Genomic DNA, 21,140 nt, shown 5'->3' with positions numbered 1-21,140 from the left:
GTTCAGATTAACAATAGAAACTACCCAGAGACACTCGAGATCTTGTGAGATTCTGTGTATACGTGCAAAGCTGTCTACAGTGTGAGCAAGTTAACTTTTTAAATAAAAAGACTGAATGAGTACAAAGTATGAAATTTATAAAGTTGCAAAAAATATTTATATTAAGTTTTGCAGAAATTTACAACAATGTATGTTGTTTCACACAAATTGACTTAAAATCAGCTTAAGTGTGTATGATTTAGTTTGATATTACTTACACTAAAGCAAGATTGTGTAAATAAACAAAAAAATTTACAATGGTTGCACAAAAAAGGATGCTTTATTTGTTTTAATACCATCTCCAAAAGCAATGCACAGCCACAACAAACCTCTGAATAAAATAATACAAAATGGAACAGTATTATTTAAGTACAAATTATTTAGTAAAGGCATAATGAAATGGTGAAGATTTGTCATCTCTACTGCCGCCTGCTTTAAATAATGACAAGATGCATGAAATACCATGGCCTGTCTGAAACAGTTTTAAGATTTTGATTCAACTATAGTATTCTTCATTTTCCCGATGCCATCAATTTCACTTTCTAGAACATCACCAACCTGGAGAAAGAAAACAAATTCAAGTAATTATTTGAAATTTGTTCATCTATACTAATAATAAATAAAACTGTAGTTCTGTATTTTTGTCTATTTGAACATGCTAATCTCTTTCGTGGGATTTTCACAAGTGATGCGGGCATAGCTTGGGGCACCATTTAGGCTTTATTTCATCAAAATTTAACCATAGAAAAGATATAATAGTATATGTGTTATTAGTTTATGACTAACCCGCTGAATCAGTTTTGAAGATGTGGCATGGAGATAGCTTGATCCCTGAGGAGGAACATAAGCTACGTTACAAAGTGTGTAGTGCAAGAAACATTTTGATTTTAAGAATATTATGCAAATTAGGGAAAATATTTACTCTTTGATGTTTGATCTTTATCGAAGTTATGAAAAGGCTTTTATTGGTTTATACGTGCTGTGTGATACGGTTCAAAGTAGTAAATACGCATACTCCTCCTGTCTATGTCCTCTATAGGCACTGCTCAGCAGTGATGCTGATGCATCATGTGTTGGGACATCTTGTGAGGAGGAAGAGCAACGCATACATCATGAGCTATGCTTACCCAAACAGGCAGAACCGGTAACAGTTAGTTATGAAAACATACTGCAGTCAGCACTGAAACCATACACATGTCCAGGCTAAGGCCAACTCTTCCAACAAACTCTCACAAGATTCAGCAGGTTTGTCTGGTGAGGAACCCTTCTTCATAATTAATTGTTATTTCTGTTTGAGGGCGCTGATGACCTCGATGTTGAGCGCCCATAAACCCCAACACACACACTATTTCTGTTTCATTGTGTTGTATTGTACTGTAGTGCACTGCACTGAGGATCCTGCCTACAAGTGCATGTCTTCCAAGACACAATTGAATACTTGAACACAGATGGCAGCAGGACACCAAACACTTATTAAACAGAAGGGGAATTCAAAGAAATTGTTACCATACATTGCAATACAGACATGATTCCTTACAGGAGTTGTTCAAAATATATAGTATTATGATTATGATGCCATCACTGTGTTACTCATTCATTGCAACCCACAGCCCAATGCACAAGTTGCTTATCAGCCAGCTGTGTGTACATAAGCTTATCTGCAGTTTATCACTGTATAGTACTAACAAAATTTAAGACTGTCAGTTGGACAGTTTAGTGATTAAAGGGTCCAGACTACTAGATCACCACCACTCCCTCCTACCCAGGAGCAGGCAAGTTAACAAAACTACACAACAAAGAAGGGCTTAGTGCACAAATCCCAAAAAACTCCAAGCTCCACTGAAGGTCAACTAAGCCTAGAGAAAGGAACAAGGAATAAGAAAAGGGGGGGAGGAGGAGGAAAGACGGGGGGGGTTGCCCCTTCTAGGGAGCAGCCGGAGGCCCCCAAAGGCAGAAAGTGCGATGGGGGACATAACCTCCACCACTTAGAAGGGGCACTGCACCCAACAGTACCAAGAAAAGACTAGCAGCACAAACAGGGCGAGAGCACCAAGTCAAACACAATATGCAAGAATGGGAAGAAGATCAAAAGAGCAGGTAGATGAGGGCTTGGGAGGACCACCAAGCCAAGACAGCGACTACCTGTTTGACGCAGAGACAGCAACAGAGCAGCCTGCCAACTGCTCAACAAGTCTGAGGCATCTTCCTTTAGAGAGAGTGGTAAAAAACTCCTTCACAAATAAACTGTAAAACCAGATCAGCCACTGAGGCGTCATTGGCTAACACCAGGGGTAGCAAGTCTGAAGGAGATAACGAGTTGGCCAAGCATGGCTGATGTAGAGCAAGCACAGGATGAGAGTGTGCTTGTGAGAGGCCCGCTTGGAGGACCTCCACAAATTTGTGGTCTCCTTTATCGGCCATAGTTTATTCAGCAGAGTCAGAGTATGCCATTCCAAATCCTTAGTACTCGATGGAATAATACCAATTGAAGGTCCGATTCTGGAATACTGATTTCAAGAGGCAGTTTGCTGGTAGCCAGCCTGTCAATGAGTTTATTCCCCAGGATCCCATGACCCTGGGTCTAGACAAAAGCCATCAAGCATCCACATTGTTCGAGAGCAAGAAGGTATTCTGTATAATCAGGGCCAAAGGATGGTGTGGGTATACTGGTCAAGAGCTCGTAAACTGCTCAGGGAGTTGCTACAAATGAGGAGAGACTCAATGGTGAAGGAGTGGATATGCTCAAGAGCACTTGAGATTGCTACCAATTCCATGACAAAAACACTGCAATAATCCAGCAAGGAGTAGAGTTCATTACATCCTGCACAAACTTAAGCAAAGCCAATGTGACTGGCAACCTTCGAGCCATCAATATAGATCACTTCTGAATCCCAAAACGCACCAAGAATGGAGAAGAATTGGTAGCGGAGAACCTCAGGATGAGCCGTCTTTTGAACCTTGTAATAGATGAAGACAGAGCTGTGTATTGGGATTGCACCATGGAGGTGTATGTGACCGGGCACGTAGAAGAGGTGCTGGAGGTGAAAGCTGTTGTTCAGAAACCGGACTAAATGTGGACAATGACCATAACACCAGGCCTGGGCCACTGTTGTGGGAAGTGGAACTCCATATCTGGAAAGACGAGATATTAGTTCAGGCACTCCACGCAGCTCTTCACCGCCGAAAAATGGAAGCCATGAGTGGGAGCCCAAGATTGTGCTAGTGTATTGCTTGCTCCCTACATTCTGAGTTCAGCAATGCTGATCACACTTGCCAGTGTTTCCACACACTCCTTTCCTCTCTGATTCTGAGCAGAACCACCTCATTCCTTACCTTATCAGTCCACCTAATTTTCAACATTCTTCTGTAGCACCACATCTCAAATGCTTCTCTTCTGTTCCGGTATTTCCACAGTGCATGTTTCATACAATGCTATGCTCCAAATGTACATTTTCAGAAATTTCTTCCTCAAATTAAGGCCTATGTTTGATACTAGTAGACTCTTCGTGGCCAGGAGTGGCCTTTCTGCCAGTGCTGGTCTGCTTTTTATGTCCTCCTTGCTCCGCCTGTCATAGGTCATTTTGTTGCCTACATTGCAGACCTCCTTAACTTCATGACCATCTCACTGTTCTCATTTCTGCTACTTCTCATTACTCTCATGTTTCTTCAGTTTACTCCCAATCCACATTCTGTACTCATCAGACTGATCACTCCATTCAGCAGATCATGTAATTCTTTTTCACTTTCACTCAGGACAGCTCAGTGAATTGTATCGTTGGTATCCTTTTACCTTGAATTTTAATTCCATTCCTGAACTTGTTTTTTATATTTCTATCATTGCTTCTTCGATGTACACAATGAACAGTAGGGGCAAAAGACTACATCACTGCCTCTCACACTTTTTATTCCAAGCGTTTTGTTCTTGTTGTCTGCTCTTATTATTCCCTCTTGGCTCTTGTACATATTGTATAATATCCACCCCCTCCTTGTAGCTTAGTTCTATTTTTCTCAGAATTTTGAACATTTTGCACCATTTTACACTGTCGGGTGCATTTTCCAGGTCGACAAATCCTGTGTAAGTGTCTTGATTTTTCTTTAGTCTTACTTCCGTTATCAACCGTAACGTCAGAATTGCCTCTCTGATGTTTTCACCTTTCCTAAAGCCAAACTGATCATCATCTAACACATCTTCCATTTTCTTTTCGATTCTTCTGTATGTTATTCTTGTGAGCAACTTTGATGCATGTGCTATTAAGCTGACTGTGCAAAAATTCTCGCACTTGTCAGCTCTTGCATTCTTCTGGATTGTGTGGGTGATATTTTTCCAAAAGTCAGATGGTACGTCACCAGACGCATACATACTACACACCAACGTGAATAGTTGTTTTGCTGCCACTTCCCCCAATGATGATCTTTAAGTCCTCCAAAACTCTCTTAAATTCCAATTTTAATACTGGATCCCCTATCTCTTCTAAAGTGACTTCTGTTTCTTCTTCTATCACGTCAGACAAAGCTTCGTCATCAAAGAGGTCTTCAATGTACTCTTTCCACCTATCCGTTCTCTTCTCTGCATTTAATAGTGGAATTCCTGTTGCACTCTTAATGATACCACTCTTCCTTTTAATGTCACCAAAAGTTGTTTTGATTTTCCTGTACACCGAGTGTCCTTTCGACAATCATTTCTTTTTCGATTTCTTCACATTTTTCCTGCAGCCATTTCATCTTAGCTTCCCTACACTTAATATTTTATTTTATTCCTCAATGACTTGTATTTCAGTATTTCTGAATTTCCCTGAACCTTTTTATACTTACTTCTTCGATCGATCAACTGAAGTATATCTACTGTTACCCATGGTTTCTTTGCTGTTACCATTTTTGTACTCATGTTTCTCTTCCCAACTTCTGTGATTGCCCTTTTTAGAAATGTCCATTCCTCTTCAACTGGACTATTTTTTCTTGCTGTATCTACAGCCTTAGAGAACTTCGGTATCTCACTTCTTTGCATGTTGATTCTGCCTGACTGCTGAACTTCAGCTTACTCTTCATCACTGTTAAATTGTGATCTGAGTCTACATCTGCTCCTGGGCACATGTTACAATCCAGCATCTGATTTCGGAATATCTGCCCGACCATGATGGAATGTAATTGAAATCTTTTTGTATCACCCGGCCATTTCCTAGTATACCTCCTCCTCTTGTGGTTCTTGAATCGAGTATTCACTATTGCTAGCTGAAATTTATTACAGAACTCAGTCTTTCTCCTCTCTCATTCCTTGTCCCAAGCCCATATTCTCCCATAACCTTTTCTTCTACTCCTTCCCCTGCAACTGCATTCCAGTCCCTCATGACTATTAGATTTTCATTTCCCTTTACATATTGTATTACCCTTTCAATATCCTCATATACCCCCCCCCCCCCCCCCCAAATCTTCAGCTTGCGATGTTGGCATGTGTACCTTAACTGTCGTTGGTGTTGGTTTCCTGTCGATTCTGATAAGAACAACCCTATCACTTAACTGTTCACAGTAACACACTCTCTGTCCTATCTTCCTATTCATGATGAATCCTACTCCCGTTATACCATTTTCTGATGCTGTTGATATTACCCTATACTCATCAGATCAGAAATCCTTTGCTTCTAACCATTTCACTTAACTGACTTCTACTATATCTATATTGAGTCTTTGCATTCCCTTTTCAGATTTTCTAGTTTCCCTACCACATTCAAGCTTCTGACATTCCACGCCGTGACTTGTAGAATGCTGTCCTTTCATTTGTTCTTGTTCTTCTTCCATTGGCACTACATCCCGGGATGGGCCTTGGCCTCCTCAATAATTTTCTGCCATTCCTATCTGGACTTTTGGCGTCGACCTTAAGTTATGGCAACCGACTCTGGCAGCGCCATCTCTAACCTCATTGCTCCATCTCAACCTAGGTCGTCCCCTCTTGCTCTTCTTCCTCCAGGTTCACTGCAGCAGGCTGTCCTTGCAGCATCTGTCTCATCGAGTCGCATCACATGTCCAGCCCATCTCTGCCTACACAGCTTTACGAACTTGATCACATCGTCCTCCTTATAACAGTCAAAGTTTTTCATTTCTTTGCCTTCTCCAGGTCCCATTTTCATATGCAGGTCCAAAAATCCTCCTCAATATACTTCTTTCATGTGATCTCAGTTTCTTTTCACACTGCTTCGTAATTGTCCATGTTTCTGAGGAATAAGTAAGTACTGGGCATATCAGCATTTTGTAAAGTCGGCACTTAGCCCTTGTGATATAGTCTTGGATTTAAAATGTCACAATACTCTAAAGTAGCATCGGTTAGAAACACTTAGGTGAGCCATAATTTCGAACTTTGAGCCCATATAGGTGAAACATTCCACTCGCTCAAATGTCATTCCATCAAGGGTTATTGTGGGCTGTAAGGGTTGGTTAGTGCCATTATACATATACTTCGTTTTCCTTTATTAATTCTCGGGCCCATCTTCTCTGCACTCGGTTTAAGAGCTGAAAATGTGCTTTGTAGATCTCTTAGTGTTCTGCTCATTAAATACAAGTCATCTGCATATCCCAGCAATTTTACAGATTTACAGTAGATAGTTCCTCTTGTCTGAATACCTGGTTCGCATACCAATTTTTCAAGCGCCAGGTTGAAAAGTAGGCAGGAAAGCCCCTCTCCTTGCCTTAGCCAGTTTGAGTGGGAAATTGAGGTGATAGCCTTGACTGCACTTGCACGGTACACTGGGGATACTTTAGGGTGACCTCTATTAAATGCACCAATTTTCCAGACACTTTAAATTCCTGCATTGCCTCATGAAGTTTGGCCCAGTTTATTATGTCATATGCAGATTTAAAGTCAATGAAAAAATGGTGCACACCAACATTGAATTCATTGGTCTTTCCTACTATTTGTTGGAGAGTAAATATCTGGTTTACAGTTGGATATCTGACAGTACTTAATATATAATATTTGAAAGTGTTATGCCTCTGTAGTTGCTGCACTCAAATAGATCTCCTTTCTTATGCACCAGACACACTATCCCTACATTCCATTCTTCTGGTAACACTTCCTTTTCCCAGATGAGGCACACAATCTTGTAGATCCTACGATTTATCTCAATTCCTCCAGTTTTGAATACTTAAGGTGTTATATTGTCAGTCCTTGGTGCCTTATTGTTCTTCAACTGGGCAATTTCTTTGTCACTTCTCCTTGGGAAGGGGGAGGTACTGTGGCGCCATCTTCTGGAGTGACTGGGATATCTTCAATAGGTGACTCTGAAGCATCCAACAGTTCACTGAAATACTCTACCCAATGCCCCAATACCTCTTTGTCATCGGTTAGTAGTGTCCCATTTTTACTTTTACACAGGTTGATGCATGGCTTAAATGCTCTTCTGTCACCATTAATTTCCTGATAAAACGTTTTAGCATCATTTGTTTTTCCAATTTCTTCAATCTTTCTTTCCCATTCCCTTTTCTTTCTCCAATGCAGTTTCTTCTCTGCTTTCATCATGAAAATTTCTTACTGCTAAACGAGTATATGATTTCTCAAGCATTTTCCTGTATGCCAGATTTTTCTCCTGACTTATTCTCTTACATTCTTCATCAAACCGGGAATTACTCAGTTGTTTTCCTTCTTTCCCTAGCACATCTTTTGCTGCCTTAATGACTGCATCCCTGCAAGCATTCCATTCTTGATCCAGGTTATCACTTATACTAAGGGTGTATAATGCAAGATTCTCAGCAACCTACTCAGAGTATGTTTAAGAAATGTCTTCATTTTTTTAACTTTGATACCATATACTTACTTTGAAGTGTTCCTCTGACTCATCTTGCATTGGATATTTGAGCTCTTAGTTTTGCAATTACAAGGTAGTGGCCTGACCTACATTAACTCTCCTAAAATTTTGTACATCTAGTAAGTCTGAGGAATGCCTGCCATCAATAATTACATGATCAATTTGGTTGAAGGTACACTGATCACGGCTACACCATGTTGCTTTATGAATCCTTTTGAGTGGGGACATAGTGCTACCTACAGCCATATTATGTGACAGTGCAAACTGAATGACTCTGTAGCCATTGTCATTTGTGTATTCATGGAGCCTGTGCTTTCCTATTGCTGGGAGGTAATGTTCTTCTTTAACAATCTGCGCACTGAGGTCTCCAATCATTATTTTCGTGTCATACACAGGGCATCTGTCATAGGTTCTCTTGAGGTTCTCAAAGAAGGTGTCTTTATCCTGGTCATCCGATACTTCTGTGCATGCATGTACACTGATCAATGAGTAGTATGAGAATCGGGTCTTCAATCTCACATGTGAGATCCTAGATGTTATTCCAGTGAAACCACTCACTAGGTGTTTAAATTTTTGTCTTACCTTGAGCCCTGTACCAAATTCAGGGTGGCTCTCTGAACCATGGTAGAAAATTGTCCAGCTTCCCATATCAAGCACTCCATGTCCAGTCCATTGTATTTCCTGCAGGGCAATTATGCCTGACTTGGTTTTATCAAGTTGATCTAGCAGTGACCTCAGGGCCCACACCCTGTACAGCGATTGTACGTTCCAGGTTCCAATAAACACACAATTTTTTTGTTTTCATTTGCCCTAACAGTGCCATGTCGTCATCCATAAATCTGTCCTGCTTCTTTACTCAGAGGTTTCTGAACAAGAATTTTTTTTACAGGAATGGGTTGTTAGCCGCTTGTTCAATCATCAACTTTGAGGACTATGATTTGTATGAGGTTTACTCCTTTAGGGGAGCTGGCTTCACTATGCCTATAGAGCCCTCCCTGCCCCATGTTGTGGGATACACTTTGTCTGGCTCCTTTGTCAAGACTACTCCAGCTTGGGTGACCCCACCAGTAGCTACGCTACCGCCGACACAGCTCTTTACTTCATCGGAGCACACAAACCCTCCCAACCGGCACTGAAGGTATCTTCAATAAGGCGGTGTCTCCTGGGAAGGATCCTTTCATTTGTTACTAAATCTTTTTTCTCATGGTCACCTCCCCCTTAGTAGTCCCCTCTAGGAGATCTGAATGGGGGACTATTCCAGAATCTTTTGCCAATGGAGAGATCATCATGACACTTTTTCAATTTCTGGTCACATGTCCTGTGGATATACATTATGTGTCTTTCATGCAGTAATTTACATTGCCACCTTCTGCGTCCTCATGCCTTTGATCATTGCTGACTCTTCCGCCTGTAGGGGCAGTTTCTGACCCCAAGGACAAAAGGATGCCCTGAACCTCTGTCCACTCCTCTGCCCTCTTTGCCAAGGCTGTTGGCAGAACAAGCACGACTTCTTTATGCCAGAAGTCTTCAGTCACCAATGCTGATTTTTAACCAAAATTGAAGCAGTGGCAGGTTTGGAACCGAGGACGTTTTGATTAATAATTGAAGACGCTATTCCTAGACTACAAGTGAACTATATTAATAGCCACTGAAGAGAGAGAGACACACTCAAAACAAAACCCTGTGGAACCCCACTCTCCAGCAAGTGGGGGAGGGGGGCGGGGGGCTACAGGAGGCACAAACCCATACATTGGAAGTGTGACATGAAAGCAAGTTCTGATTAAAAATCAGGAGTGGGCCACAGAGCCACCACTCACATCTAATGTGGCAAGGATGTGCTAGCAACATGTGGTATCATAAGCTTCATGCAGATCAAAGATGAATGTGAGACGGTGTTGACAGGGCAAAAGGTGAGACTCCAGGAGAGCTAAATTATCTGCAGTAGAACTCCCTCAGCGAAAACTACCTGGGGTTGAAGCCAAAGGGTCTCGCGATTCAAGGATCCAATACAGCCTTAGACTCACCATATGTTCAAGAAATTTGCAGAGGGCATTGGATAAACTGATTGGGCTGCCCATTTGAAGAGGTGGTTTACCTGATTTCAAAACTGGAATAACGACACTTTCTCGCCATTGTGAAGGGAATTCCCCCTCGATGGCTTAAAAAGGGCAAGACATGTCATTGGCTAGTCACTGATAAATGTTGAAGCATTTTGTAGTGCATTCAATCCAGTCCAGGTGTTGTGTTGGGGCAGAGAGCAAGGGTGCTGGCAAATTACCACTCATTGAATGGGGTGTGGTAAGGCTCCAGGTGGCGTGAAACAAAAGATAAAGGGACTTGTTCCAGACTTTGTTTGAGAAGATGAAACGTGGACAGACAGTGGACCGATGCTGAGGCCTGGTTGAAATGCCAAGCAAAATGCTCAGCGATACAGTCCAGGCTGCTCAGCAATATACTTGTAGTCCAGGCTGGTGAGGATAACATCATTCAGGGAAATGCATGGGACACCTGAAGGAGGACAGTGACCAAAAATGCGTCTGCCCTTTGTCCATACCTGTGGTAAGGGAGACATATCATTCTGAACAAATCAATTTGATATTTAAGAAGATAACGGACCAAGGCAAGAACCTGTTTAAAGGCCAAAAGGTGGTTGAGAGATAGATGCTGTTTGTAGTGTTGGAGAGCACATCAGAGGTCTTTAATAACCGCAGCAACTTTGGGGGTTCACCACAGGCCAGTATTCCGTCTGGGAGAACCCGAGGAAGAAGAAATCGCTGAAGCAGCTGCTGAAACGATTGCAACAGTCAAACTCCGTCTCACGACGTCGTCGTGTGGTGGAGCGATATGGGGTGGCACCTGAGGAAAAGTCATCCCAATTCACATTAGTAAAGGCAACCTGGTGCATAATGCTGGATGGAAGATAGGATGATCAGAAAATGATCGCTGTCATACAAATCGTCATGAACTCTCCATTGGACAGTGGAAAGCATTCCAGGACTACAGCTGGAAAGGTCAGTTGCCAAGAAAGTGCTGTGTGCCAACCATCCTGCCATGGCCACTGGTTGTAGTACCATCTCACAGGGACTTATGCGTGTTAAATCCACAAGGAGAAGGAAGGGGGGGAGGGGGGGGGGGGAGCTATCGAAGGAGGGCAAGAAGAGCAGAAACTGTAAGAGGCCGATCTGGGAAGGAGATAAAGACTGCATATTGTTATGACAGAGTCTAAATGGATCTAAACAACCACTGCTTCCAGCACAGTACGAAGAGGAACCCACAATATCTGTGCGGACCAACACACAGACACTGTCGGAGGATTGCAAAGGGCTGATCCAGTCTGGCAGAAGGCTTGGAAACCATGAAGAGTTAGTGAATGAGTATCCACAAACAAGGTTCCTACAATACAACACAAGGTACAGAGTAGGAAGAAAGAAGAGACATTGAATGGACCAGAATAGGTCATTGCACAGAGTCGTGTCCATCAGCATTAAGGACAGAGTGACATCCATGAATGCAAGATAAGACACTGACTGAGAGGGAGGGGACAACACACATCCTCACATTGCGAAGGCGTGTGACCAAAATGGAGACACCGAAAACGGTGCATGGGATGTGGGATATAGGGCTTCACAGTGCAACAGTAACCGTAACTTTGATATTTTTTTTTCCCCCTAGAAGGGTATCCCCCTTAAAAGCCAGGATGAAAGTGCTGGTACCAACACGATTGTCCTTGGGATCTACTTGGAATCGCCGGGCAAAATGAACGTCATGCTGTGCCAGATTAGTCCTGAATTCCTTGTCAGATTGAAGGAGGTGGTCCCTGCAGAAAATAATGCCCAGGTCATATTTAAGGACTGCTGAGGAACAATTTTCACTGGGATTTCTCCTAAGTACTTGCAAGAACAAAGGGAAGCCGACTGTCAGGCACAAGCAGTCTTAATCAGTAGAGAACCAGATCACATCTTACTGAGTGAGTCAACTTCACCAAACTTGTCTTTGCTATATTATATACAAAAAAAAGTGGTTTGGTGACAGTGAAAGCATCCCCATCTGTCCTGGAACAAACTAAGTAACAGGGAAAGGGTTTCACCCCAAGCTGGTAGGTCAGGCCCCCCTCCTAAGGGTGGCCAGGAAGGGGAATGACAAGGAAGTGAAAGTAGTAGAAGAGAGAACTGTTCCTGTCTGAAAAGTCAGAAGTGAAGAGCAGCCAGAAATATGGAGCTTAGGATGCTTCATGCGCAGAGCATCCACCCCAGTACCACCCACTCTGATTAGGGGCTCACCCCCAGGGTGCCACCCAGCCATGGTGAGAGCCACCCACCAGTGGTCATTGCTGTCTCAAAAAGACAAGCAACCATTCCTAGTCATATACGAGGCAGTGATGCCCGAGGTACCAGAAATCTGATCTCTGTGTTGTCAGGGGACTCAGCCAGACGGGTAGATAACAGCCTCACCAGACACAGTGGCTACGCTAGTGGGGAGTTGGAGGGGGTCTACGATAGGAAAGGAAGGAGGGGGAGGGGGGGAGGGTGAGGAACCCATGCCAAAGATGCTAGGGAGGGAGTTCTTCCCCAAATGGCTAATATTATGGATACAGAAGTTATGGAGAAAGAAGCTAACAATAGCCATGCTAAGCCTTCCAGTAGCATGACTAAATTTATCATCCGTTTCAAGGATTATATTCAAAATGCCATCTGCCTAAAAACAAGAACCATCAAGAACAGCAATGCCTTTCACCTTCACTTTATTTTCCTCCTTGGCCCCAGTACTAATTTCAATATTTTCAAAGGCTTTATAAGCTGTAACGCGAGTGCCACACATGCTTACACAGCTGATGGTTGTCCATATTCACAATTGTGAATACAAACATGTGACAAGATCAAAAAGGAACAGTGGAACTGAGGGAATAGCTGAGCCATTATAAAGGGAAACACCAAGAAAGAAAGGAAGGAAGGAAGGGGGGAGGGGGGTGAGAAGTTAGGATGGGAAGAAGTGGGATGGAGAAGGGAATGCAGTCCAAGAGAGAAGAAAGGCTGCAACAGCTCAGGGCCCCATGAGAGCCACACACAAACCCACAAAACAGCTGTGGGCCACCCTGGGGGGGAGAGGGAGATAATAACATTTAAGAAATTGTTTCATCTGTTACTTTGATTAAAGTGTATTAATGTCACCTGTGAATTTTTGGGTTTCCTTTGGTGAGTGCTGTGAAACTTAAAAACCTGTTCAAAAACAAAAATTTGAAATAATGGCTGATAATTAATTACCAGTACCTAAGATAACTATTCAAAATATTATACTGCTATCTTTGCCTCCAAAAACATAAATTTGATGAATGAAGGAGACTTTTTTAACACTTACTTAGTATTATTTATTAAGACCTTTTTTTAGTCATGCAACTAGTTTTTACTTATGTAGTAATTTTCTAGTAGTTGCTGATAGCAAGATGCCACAAACACGAAAAATTGCAGGAAACTTCCTCAATGTACTACCACTGCTGATGGCTCATGCATGGCGAGGGTGGCTATATGGGATACAGCTGCACTACAATACAGAGCGTACTGAAATATACTAGAAACTAATGTAACAAAGAGTTACAATCTGTGTGACTGCGCTAAAGTTTCAACTTAAATGTAACTTATAATTAACATGTAAGTGCTCCCACACTATGGCCATGGTGCAGCAATTGTGATATATTTTCAGTAGGAAAAAACAGTTTAAGTTGCAGTAACAGCAGAAGTTTTAATGATGTTTTTCACCTTTTTGAGGCATCTTCAGAATTTCTACATGGGGAAAATACATATAAACAGATAATGGATATGGTCCTATTTAGCATGAGAGGGTAGTAATTTTTTTTTAAATTACTCATAAACATCAGAGTGAAGGGGGACTTATGTTTAGAGCTGTGGTATGCATCAAGAATGCTAAAGGAAAAGAGTATTATGAAAGTTGCCCTAGATTAGTGGCAAGAAGTCAAATTAGTTGTTGAAATGTGAAGAGAGAATTCTTACCTTTAACAAATGCATACAGCTATGCTACAATAGTTTCGCACTTCTAATCTTAACACACAAATATTGGCATACAAATTGTAGTGGGCCTGACTACATGACCACATATGCACACGTAAAGTGAGACTGGTAGGGCAGGAAGCTGCTGACGCAGTGGGTGAAAGTTCTGCTAGGCGGCATTTACATGTTTGAAAGTACAGGACATAAGAATAAAGCAAAATGTTGTGGTAGTTAAAGTCAATGCAAATTAAAAATAGATTTAAAATAAGGGATAGAAGTAAAATAGATGTAAAAACAATTTAAGAAGGAATAAAATATCTAACACATGATGCCATCTGTTGACATCAAGAGTAAAGACAAGATTTGCGTAAGAAATACATAGACATTACAACTTCTATATGAATCAGATATAAAGTTTAAAAAAAATTCTTTAAGCCAAATATAAAATATGACAGATATAAATTAACATCTTGATGAGGTGAGCTATGCCAGTACTCAGCTATACTCTTTGAAAAATTGTCACCATTTTATTGTCATTATGTTGACGACATATTCATTGTATGTGATGACCCTTTGGTGGATATATCTTTAGTGAAAGATGAATTTAACATTGCACATTCTCAAATGTCTTATGAAGTAATGGGTCCACAAATTATTTGGACATAAAACTTCAGCTTGCTGATAATGAAATTAATTCTGGCATTTCATAAGCCAACCACCAGTGACTCAATAATTCATGCATCGTAATGCCATTCATATAACCACAAAAAGAATTTTCCAGAGCTTATGTGAACTTCCTTTAACCCCAGTTGCTGCTGACCACGAACTAGCCAATTTACAGTTCACTGCTAATAGTACTGGATATAACTAAAATTGTCAATAAGTTGTACAAACAAAATGTTGAGAAAAGTGGTAGTTGAACAGAATCTAAGTTTGTAATCCCAAAAGTAAAGTTTGTTGTACCATATTTGGGTAGCATTTGTCAGCCCACTAGGCTGTTTGGGAGCTATATTGTCAAAGTTGCTTACACCTTTTATTATAATATCCAGTATCTATTTATACACAATGAGCAGCCATGTAAAGACAGATTCTCTCATTTTTGGTTTATAAATGTGCTCAATATCCTATGGTTACATTGGGCAGAATGACCAGATGTTCTGAATGTGTAATTAGGAGTAATACAGCATTTCCTGAGCATTTAAAAGCTAGTAGACACACAGAACCTGTATTAGAATCACTCCAAATTTCTCATTGTGCACTCAAGAGCAAAAAATTGACATCACTAGAGGAACTGGATATTGTCAAACACACTCATGTAGCTAAAGATGTACATCTTAATGACCAACCAATTATTGAGAATTAGACATTTAACAATTCAATGGTGACAGTTTTTGAAAGAGTATAACTGAACAATGACAATCTCCCCATCAATTTATTTCTATATTCTTTATTTTACATATGGCTTATAGAAAATTAATTATGTATTACAGCTCGTACATAAAGCAGACATCTTGTCTTTACCCATGATGCCAACAGATGGCGCCGTATGTTAGGCATTTTATTCCTTTTTAAGTGGTTTTTACATCTATTTTAGTTCTATCACCCATTTTAAATCTATTTTTCATTTGCACTGACTTGAACTACCACTATATGTTTTAATTTGTTCATATTCAATTCTTATTTACTGTACTTTCAAACATGCCCACACCACCTAGCGGAACTTCTGTCCACTGCATTGGTAGTGTCCTGCATGCCAGTCACACGTAGCACGTGTGTATGCAGTATTGTATTCATGGCCACTATAATTGGTGTTCCAACATTTGGTTGTCAAGATTAGAAATGTGACCTTTTCTTAAAATAGTTGCATGCCTTTGCCAAATATAAGAATTGTTATATGTTGTGAGAGTGAATATACTTTGCACCATCCAACATGTGAGCTTCTTAAATCAAAAACTGTTAATCAGAAAAATTGTTAATCAGCATCCTACACTGAACAGCTCAATGTGATTAGCAAAGCTGTGGGAGCATCACCCCTTCAAACTGAATTTTTATTTATCATATTCAAATTCAAATGCAGAAATGCAAAAGTATCTGACTCACATTTCACGCTCAAATGAATAAATAATTATAGTCACTGACAAAAAAAAAAAAAATTACAAACAAACACACACACACACACACACACACACACACACACACACACACACAGAGAGAGAGAGAGAGAGAGAGAGAGAGAGAGAGAGAGAGAGAGAGAGATATATATATATATATATATATTAGGGCAGTACCTTCAAATACTCTGGCGGCTTTCTGTGCATCCCAACACCAGCTGGAGTGCCGGTTAAAATGATATCTCCAGGGCGCAAGGTTATGACACTGTAGAGAGAAAAATCACAAATTTACATGAAAACTGTTCCTGTTTAACCTATAATTATTACTATTAGGGCATCACCTAATATCAGTGCAAGATTTCTGGCCATAAGAAAGTTCTCATAGCTTAATGGATAAGAGAACCAGCAAAATGAAACCAGTAAGTAAAAATCACAGGCTGTACAAAATTTAAAAGATATTTAAGCTTTTGTTCTTGAAAGAAACAGAAATGTAGTTTTTAAACCTGCTAGTTATTCTCAATACTACAATACCAGTGCATAAAGAGCACGTCTGCCTGACAGATGACGACTTAATAGTCCACATATTGCTAGTTTCCAACAATGATCCTGTTATTCATACACAAATACCATTAAAAAAGTGTGATAGACTCCAAAATACTTTCGACCTCATCATAACTATCCTTGAACATACTTAATGCTAGTTACAGTGTCTAAGCATACAACAAAATGACAAACAATAACATTCACATTAACATTTGTCTTATAACAACAGAACTGTTTGCTTTATAGACCAGAAGTAAAACATTTTAAGTTACATGAAATTAAATGGCAAACTAAGGAGAAAGAAAAGCAACAGCTCCCAGTTCGGTAGAATGCTTTAACAAATTATGATGACCAACCATCCAACAGCAGAACAGCTGAATGATTTTGTTATTATTCATTTTGCAAATACCATCTAATATGTATTGGTGGCATCCAGAATGAAACTATAATTAATGTATACAAATCTTATCTAGGGGTCAGTATTTCATTATTTTATTTATTTGCTGTGTCACTGTAATCCTCTTAGGTATGTCTACCCTGAATTGGGGTGCTATATGACTTTCCTAAATTCAGTTTTGGTTATGTTTATTTCTTCTTAACATTCCCCTTTCTTTTAGCATATGAATGAACACCTGGAACCAAAAGCTAATGTTTGTACCACCATTTGCTGCCACCAGTGTGAACTGCCACTGATAAGTATCAGCCTTTTTCTATGTTGTTTCTACTTAAAGTACTGGTGAATTTAGTTAATGTTGGTGTATTCTAAGTGAGGTATGTTATATTCTAAATGCTGATGGGTCTGTTTGTGCAGGACTCATTAGAAAAGTATATGTGTATGTAATGGAAACAATTAAAATTGGAACTCTGGACAGTTATTAATACAGAAAGAAACTGGTTTACTTCTAGATATCTGAAAAAGTAGATTGCAGTGTAAAATGATCCTCAAGTGTTGAAGTAACATCTAACTGAACCAATAACAGCATAAATGTGCATACGTTCTCAGAGAAATAGGCACATAGCATCAAGCTAAGTGCATATAATGTAGTGAAACGATTTTTGTAAACACTAATATTTTGCTTTCTCTCAATATCCTCATTGGAGAGTGAGCACAAGTAGTAGTTAGGAAATGGTCAAAGCATTTTGTGTCCCTTATGATGGCTTGAACTCTGCTGTGGATATTTTCAACGAGGTGTCTGTTTGTGAAGGATTGGCACCCGTTCTTCCTTAAGAGCTTCCTGCCACCAAAGAAGATACTGATTTTAGATGCTTGGGTTTCGAGTGAAGTCAACATTTTAATTCATCTCAAACATACTTCATTGGGTTCAGGTAGGGAATTGTAGCAGGACAGTATTTCAGGAATGGTATTGCCCACAAACCATTGCCTCACAAGGGCTACTTTATGTCAGGTTGTACTGTCATGCTGATACAAACAATCATTGTTTCCAAATTACAATGTATTCATACCCTTAAAACATTTCTTAAGCACATTACAGGGACCACATCCTAAAAAAAAAAAAAAAAAAAAACGATACTATAACACAACTTCCTGTGTATTTCTCTGTTGACACTACACATTATGACAGGTAATGTTTGCCAGGTATTTGTCAAACCCAAACCCTTCTATCTGATTGCCACAGGTAACAGAATGATTCATCATTTAAACCACTTGTTTCCTGACATTCACCTTCCAGTGGCATCCCTCTTTACATCACCTCAAGTGTCACTTAACACTGACTACAGAAATGCATGGCTTGTGGGTAGCTGCTCGACCATTGTATCACTTATTTGTAACTCCCTATGTACAGTCGTTAAGCTAATTGAATTGTTGGCAATGTAGCATTTTGTAACTCATAAGTGATATCCTTCTCCCAATTATTTTTTTCTTTCGACCACCCTCAGCAATGCTGGATGGTCCCGGCCCATCAGTACACGAGGTCTGCCTGAGCTCGGTTTAGCTCTGGTTGGTCCGTTGTGTTTCCACTTCACAATCACATCACCAATAGCTCTAACTTGGGCAGCTTTAGAACGGTTGAATTCCCCCGATTGATTTGTTACTCAGGTGTCATCCAGTAACTAGTCTACATTTGAGACCACTGAGTTCTTGTGACTGATACATTCAGCTGTTATACTGCTTCTCTACTGACAACACGATACACCCCATCTCCTTATACATTGGTGGGTCCACATCTCATGACATCTAATGGTAAATTTTGTAATACATAGGGGTGTCTGGATAATTTTGATCAAGTAGTGTATGTGAGTAGTGAGTGCTATATGCATCAGGTACTCATTCATATATGAAATTGATTATGATGCTTTAGATCAGATGTAGGTCTAATTCCAAAACAGTACTTGAGTGGAATACTAGTCTCAGGGAATGTGCTTTAAGATGGGAGTGATTGTTCAGAGAGAGTTAAGCATTACAATCTGGATAACTGCATGGGGTAGTTCACACAAGAATGTGGAGGATAAATTTTTCTTTATACATATAATGTCTGCCCACATGAAAGACAAGTAGCCAATGAATACACTGACAAAACCACAGAAAGTAATATGTTAGGAAGCCCAGCTTCTCTGCACTGGTAATGTAATAAGAAACTGACAGACAGATAATGGTGTCATAATTCAATAACCCTTCAAAGAAGCTACAGGTGAGGAAGAAGTTCCTAACACTACTGTTATGTTGCACTGAAATGTCACCTTCCACAGATTTTTTTATATGCAATAATCATTATAAGGGTGAAACTAATAATGTTGCCATAATACTTCAGCATTCCCACAGGGAGCTTCTCATTTTATAGAGAAGTACCAGCTCAGCACTCTCGGTTACTTAAAACAGACCTGATGCTCAGCTGTGACCACATATTTTGAAACAATTTGCATAACTAAATTTGTACGTGTGTTTTTTGTTCATTAGAAATATGGTTTGTCCTTGGGACATGAAGTCATGCAAAAATAAATTCACAACTGCCATCATTCAGTCAAACAATGGATATTCCCTTTATGTAGCATATGAAACATACATCATCTTCAACCTAGCCAATCTTTAATGTGAGTTGTCTCATAAGTGGCCTGTGTTCAACAACACTAGAGCTGCTTAAAATGACTTTTTTTTTTTAATCAAAGTTAACTTTGCCCATAAGGTAAAGGTTTTTTTGAATTTGTCAAATGCTTCTTTGTGGAAGATCAAGTGCATCACTGTAGTGTAACTACTCGGGATGAATGACATTCATTGCGCCAGCTATGGAACATGTTATACGCACATTTGCTACAGCCCAACATGTACTACACTCACTAGAGTGCATTTCCACATACTTTGCAGATTACATTAAAATTAAGAATTTGGTACCAGCTACCAATTTATGAGTTTCTTTCATAAAAGATCAGAGGAAATATGCTTGCAGGTTCTTTACTCATCTAAGAACAGTTGATATTTAAATTATGTCTGAAAATTAGCTGTTTGAAGGCAGTGTTTCCAGTAATATTGGAGAAATTAATCACCTGAGTGTCACTCCAGAATCCACCACTTTTGTATAAATTCCGTTAAGAGTAATTTATCAAGTAGATCATTTTACTTCATATCATTCAATACATGTATGTGTGCACTTGTGCAAGTTCACACATTTTGTTGATCCAATTTCCACTATAAATGTGACAATATGATCTGTTCAGATCCATTCATTTCTAATCTACTAAACAATGCACAAAAATCGTTCATTAGAATATTGTGGTACATTATGTACATAAAACTGATTAAAATACTAGCATTACATAAATTGTGACTAAAAATAAGGTTCTTGCCATTTGATGGCAATGTTACACCACCCAACCATGCCTCAAGAAACCACCCAAAGCTTCAGTGTGTCACTAGTTTCTTTTCAGACATTTTAACACGTTTTCAACTTGTGACGAACAAGAATCACAGCATATACTCTACTAGAGGCTGTAACATGTATAACTGCAGTCACATCAACTGTGTTACACATAGATAAATCTTTGAACTATGTGAAAAAGAGCCGAAATAATTTGAAAGTTTTACTAATTTCTTCCAGTCTGTTTTGTACATCTCATGCAATAGTAAGTTCCTCAGGTATAATAAAAAGAAGACAATCTGATTCTTCAATGGAAAAAAAAAACCATATGTGTTGCTTTGTGTACAACTTCCGTGCAATACTTACTGAGACAAGAATGAGACAATATGATCTATTCGATGTATGAGCTCATTTGTGTTTCCTTCTTGTTTTAGGATACCATTTACTCTGGAGCGTATGCCTAGAGCATGGGGATCAGCAATAGCTTCCTTAGTGACAACAGCTGGTCCAAGGGGACAGAAGCTATCCATAGCCTTTCCCAACAAAAACTGCCCCGAGTTTCGTTTTTTCTGCCAGTCACGGGCACTTAAATCCTGTGCAACAGTAAAACCAAAAACATGTTCCATTGCACTTATTGGGCGAACATTCTTGGCAGTTTTCCCCATGACTACTGCCAGTTCCACCTCCCAGTCCAGCTCCTGTGAAATGAGAATTATAATTATCAAAAAACAATGAAAATAAAATAACTAATTACTATAATAGTGAAAATAGAGCTATAATTACCTTTTAAAACTGTGTCTTTAGTAACTTCAAACTTACTATAGAAACATGCAATGACAC

At 39.8% G+C, this 21,140-nt stretch overlaps 1 protein-coding gene across 1 annotated transcript in view; it reads right to left on the bottom strand.

Annotated features, from left to right (window-relative positions):
- Positions 1-290: 290 nt before the first annotated feature.
- The window catches only part of LOC126176929 (fumarylacetoacetate hydrolase domain-containing protein 2), a 160,016-nt gene continuing 139,166 nt past the window's right edge, over positions 291-21,140 (bottom strand). The window contains exons 3-5 of the mRNA XM_049924120.1: positions 20,667-20,998; positions 16,123-16,210; positions 291-597 (exon numbers count right to left, since the gene is read on the bottom strand). Coding sequence (XP_049780077.1) covers positions 523-597; positions 16,123-16,210; positions 20,667-20,998 — 495 coding nt within the window. The 3' untranslated portion in view covers positions 291-522. The remainder of the gene's footprint in view (positions 598-16,122; positions 16,211-20,666; positions 20,999-21,140) is intronic.

The sequence above is a fragment of the Schistocerca cancellata genome, chromosome 3 (genome assembly GCF_023864275.1).
Source record: "Schistocerca cancellata isolate TAMUIC-IGC-003103 chromosome 3, iqSchCanc2.1, whole genome shotgun sequence".
Classification (NCBI taxonomy): Eukaryota; Metazoa; Arthropoda; class Insecta; order Orthoptera; family Acrididae; genus Schistocerca; species Schistocerca cancellata.
The sequence above is the reverse complement of the archived record's forward strand: the minus strand, read 5'-3'. Positions and strand labels throughout refer to the sequence as shown.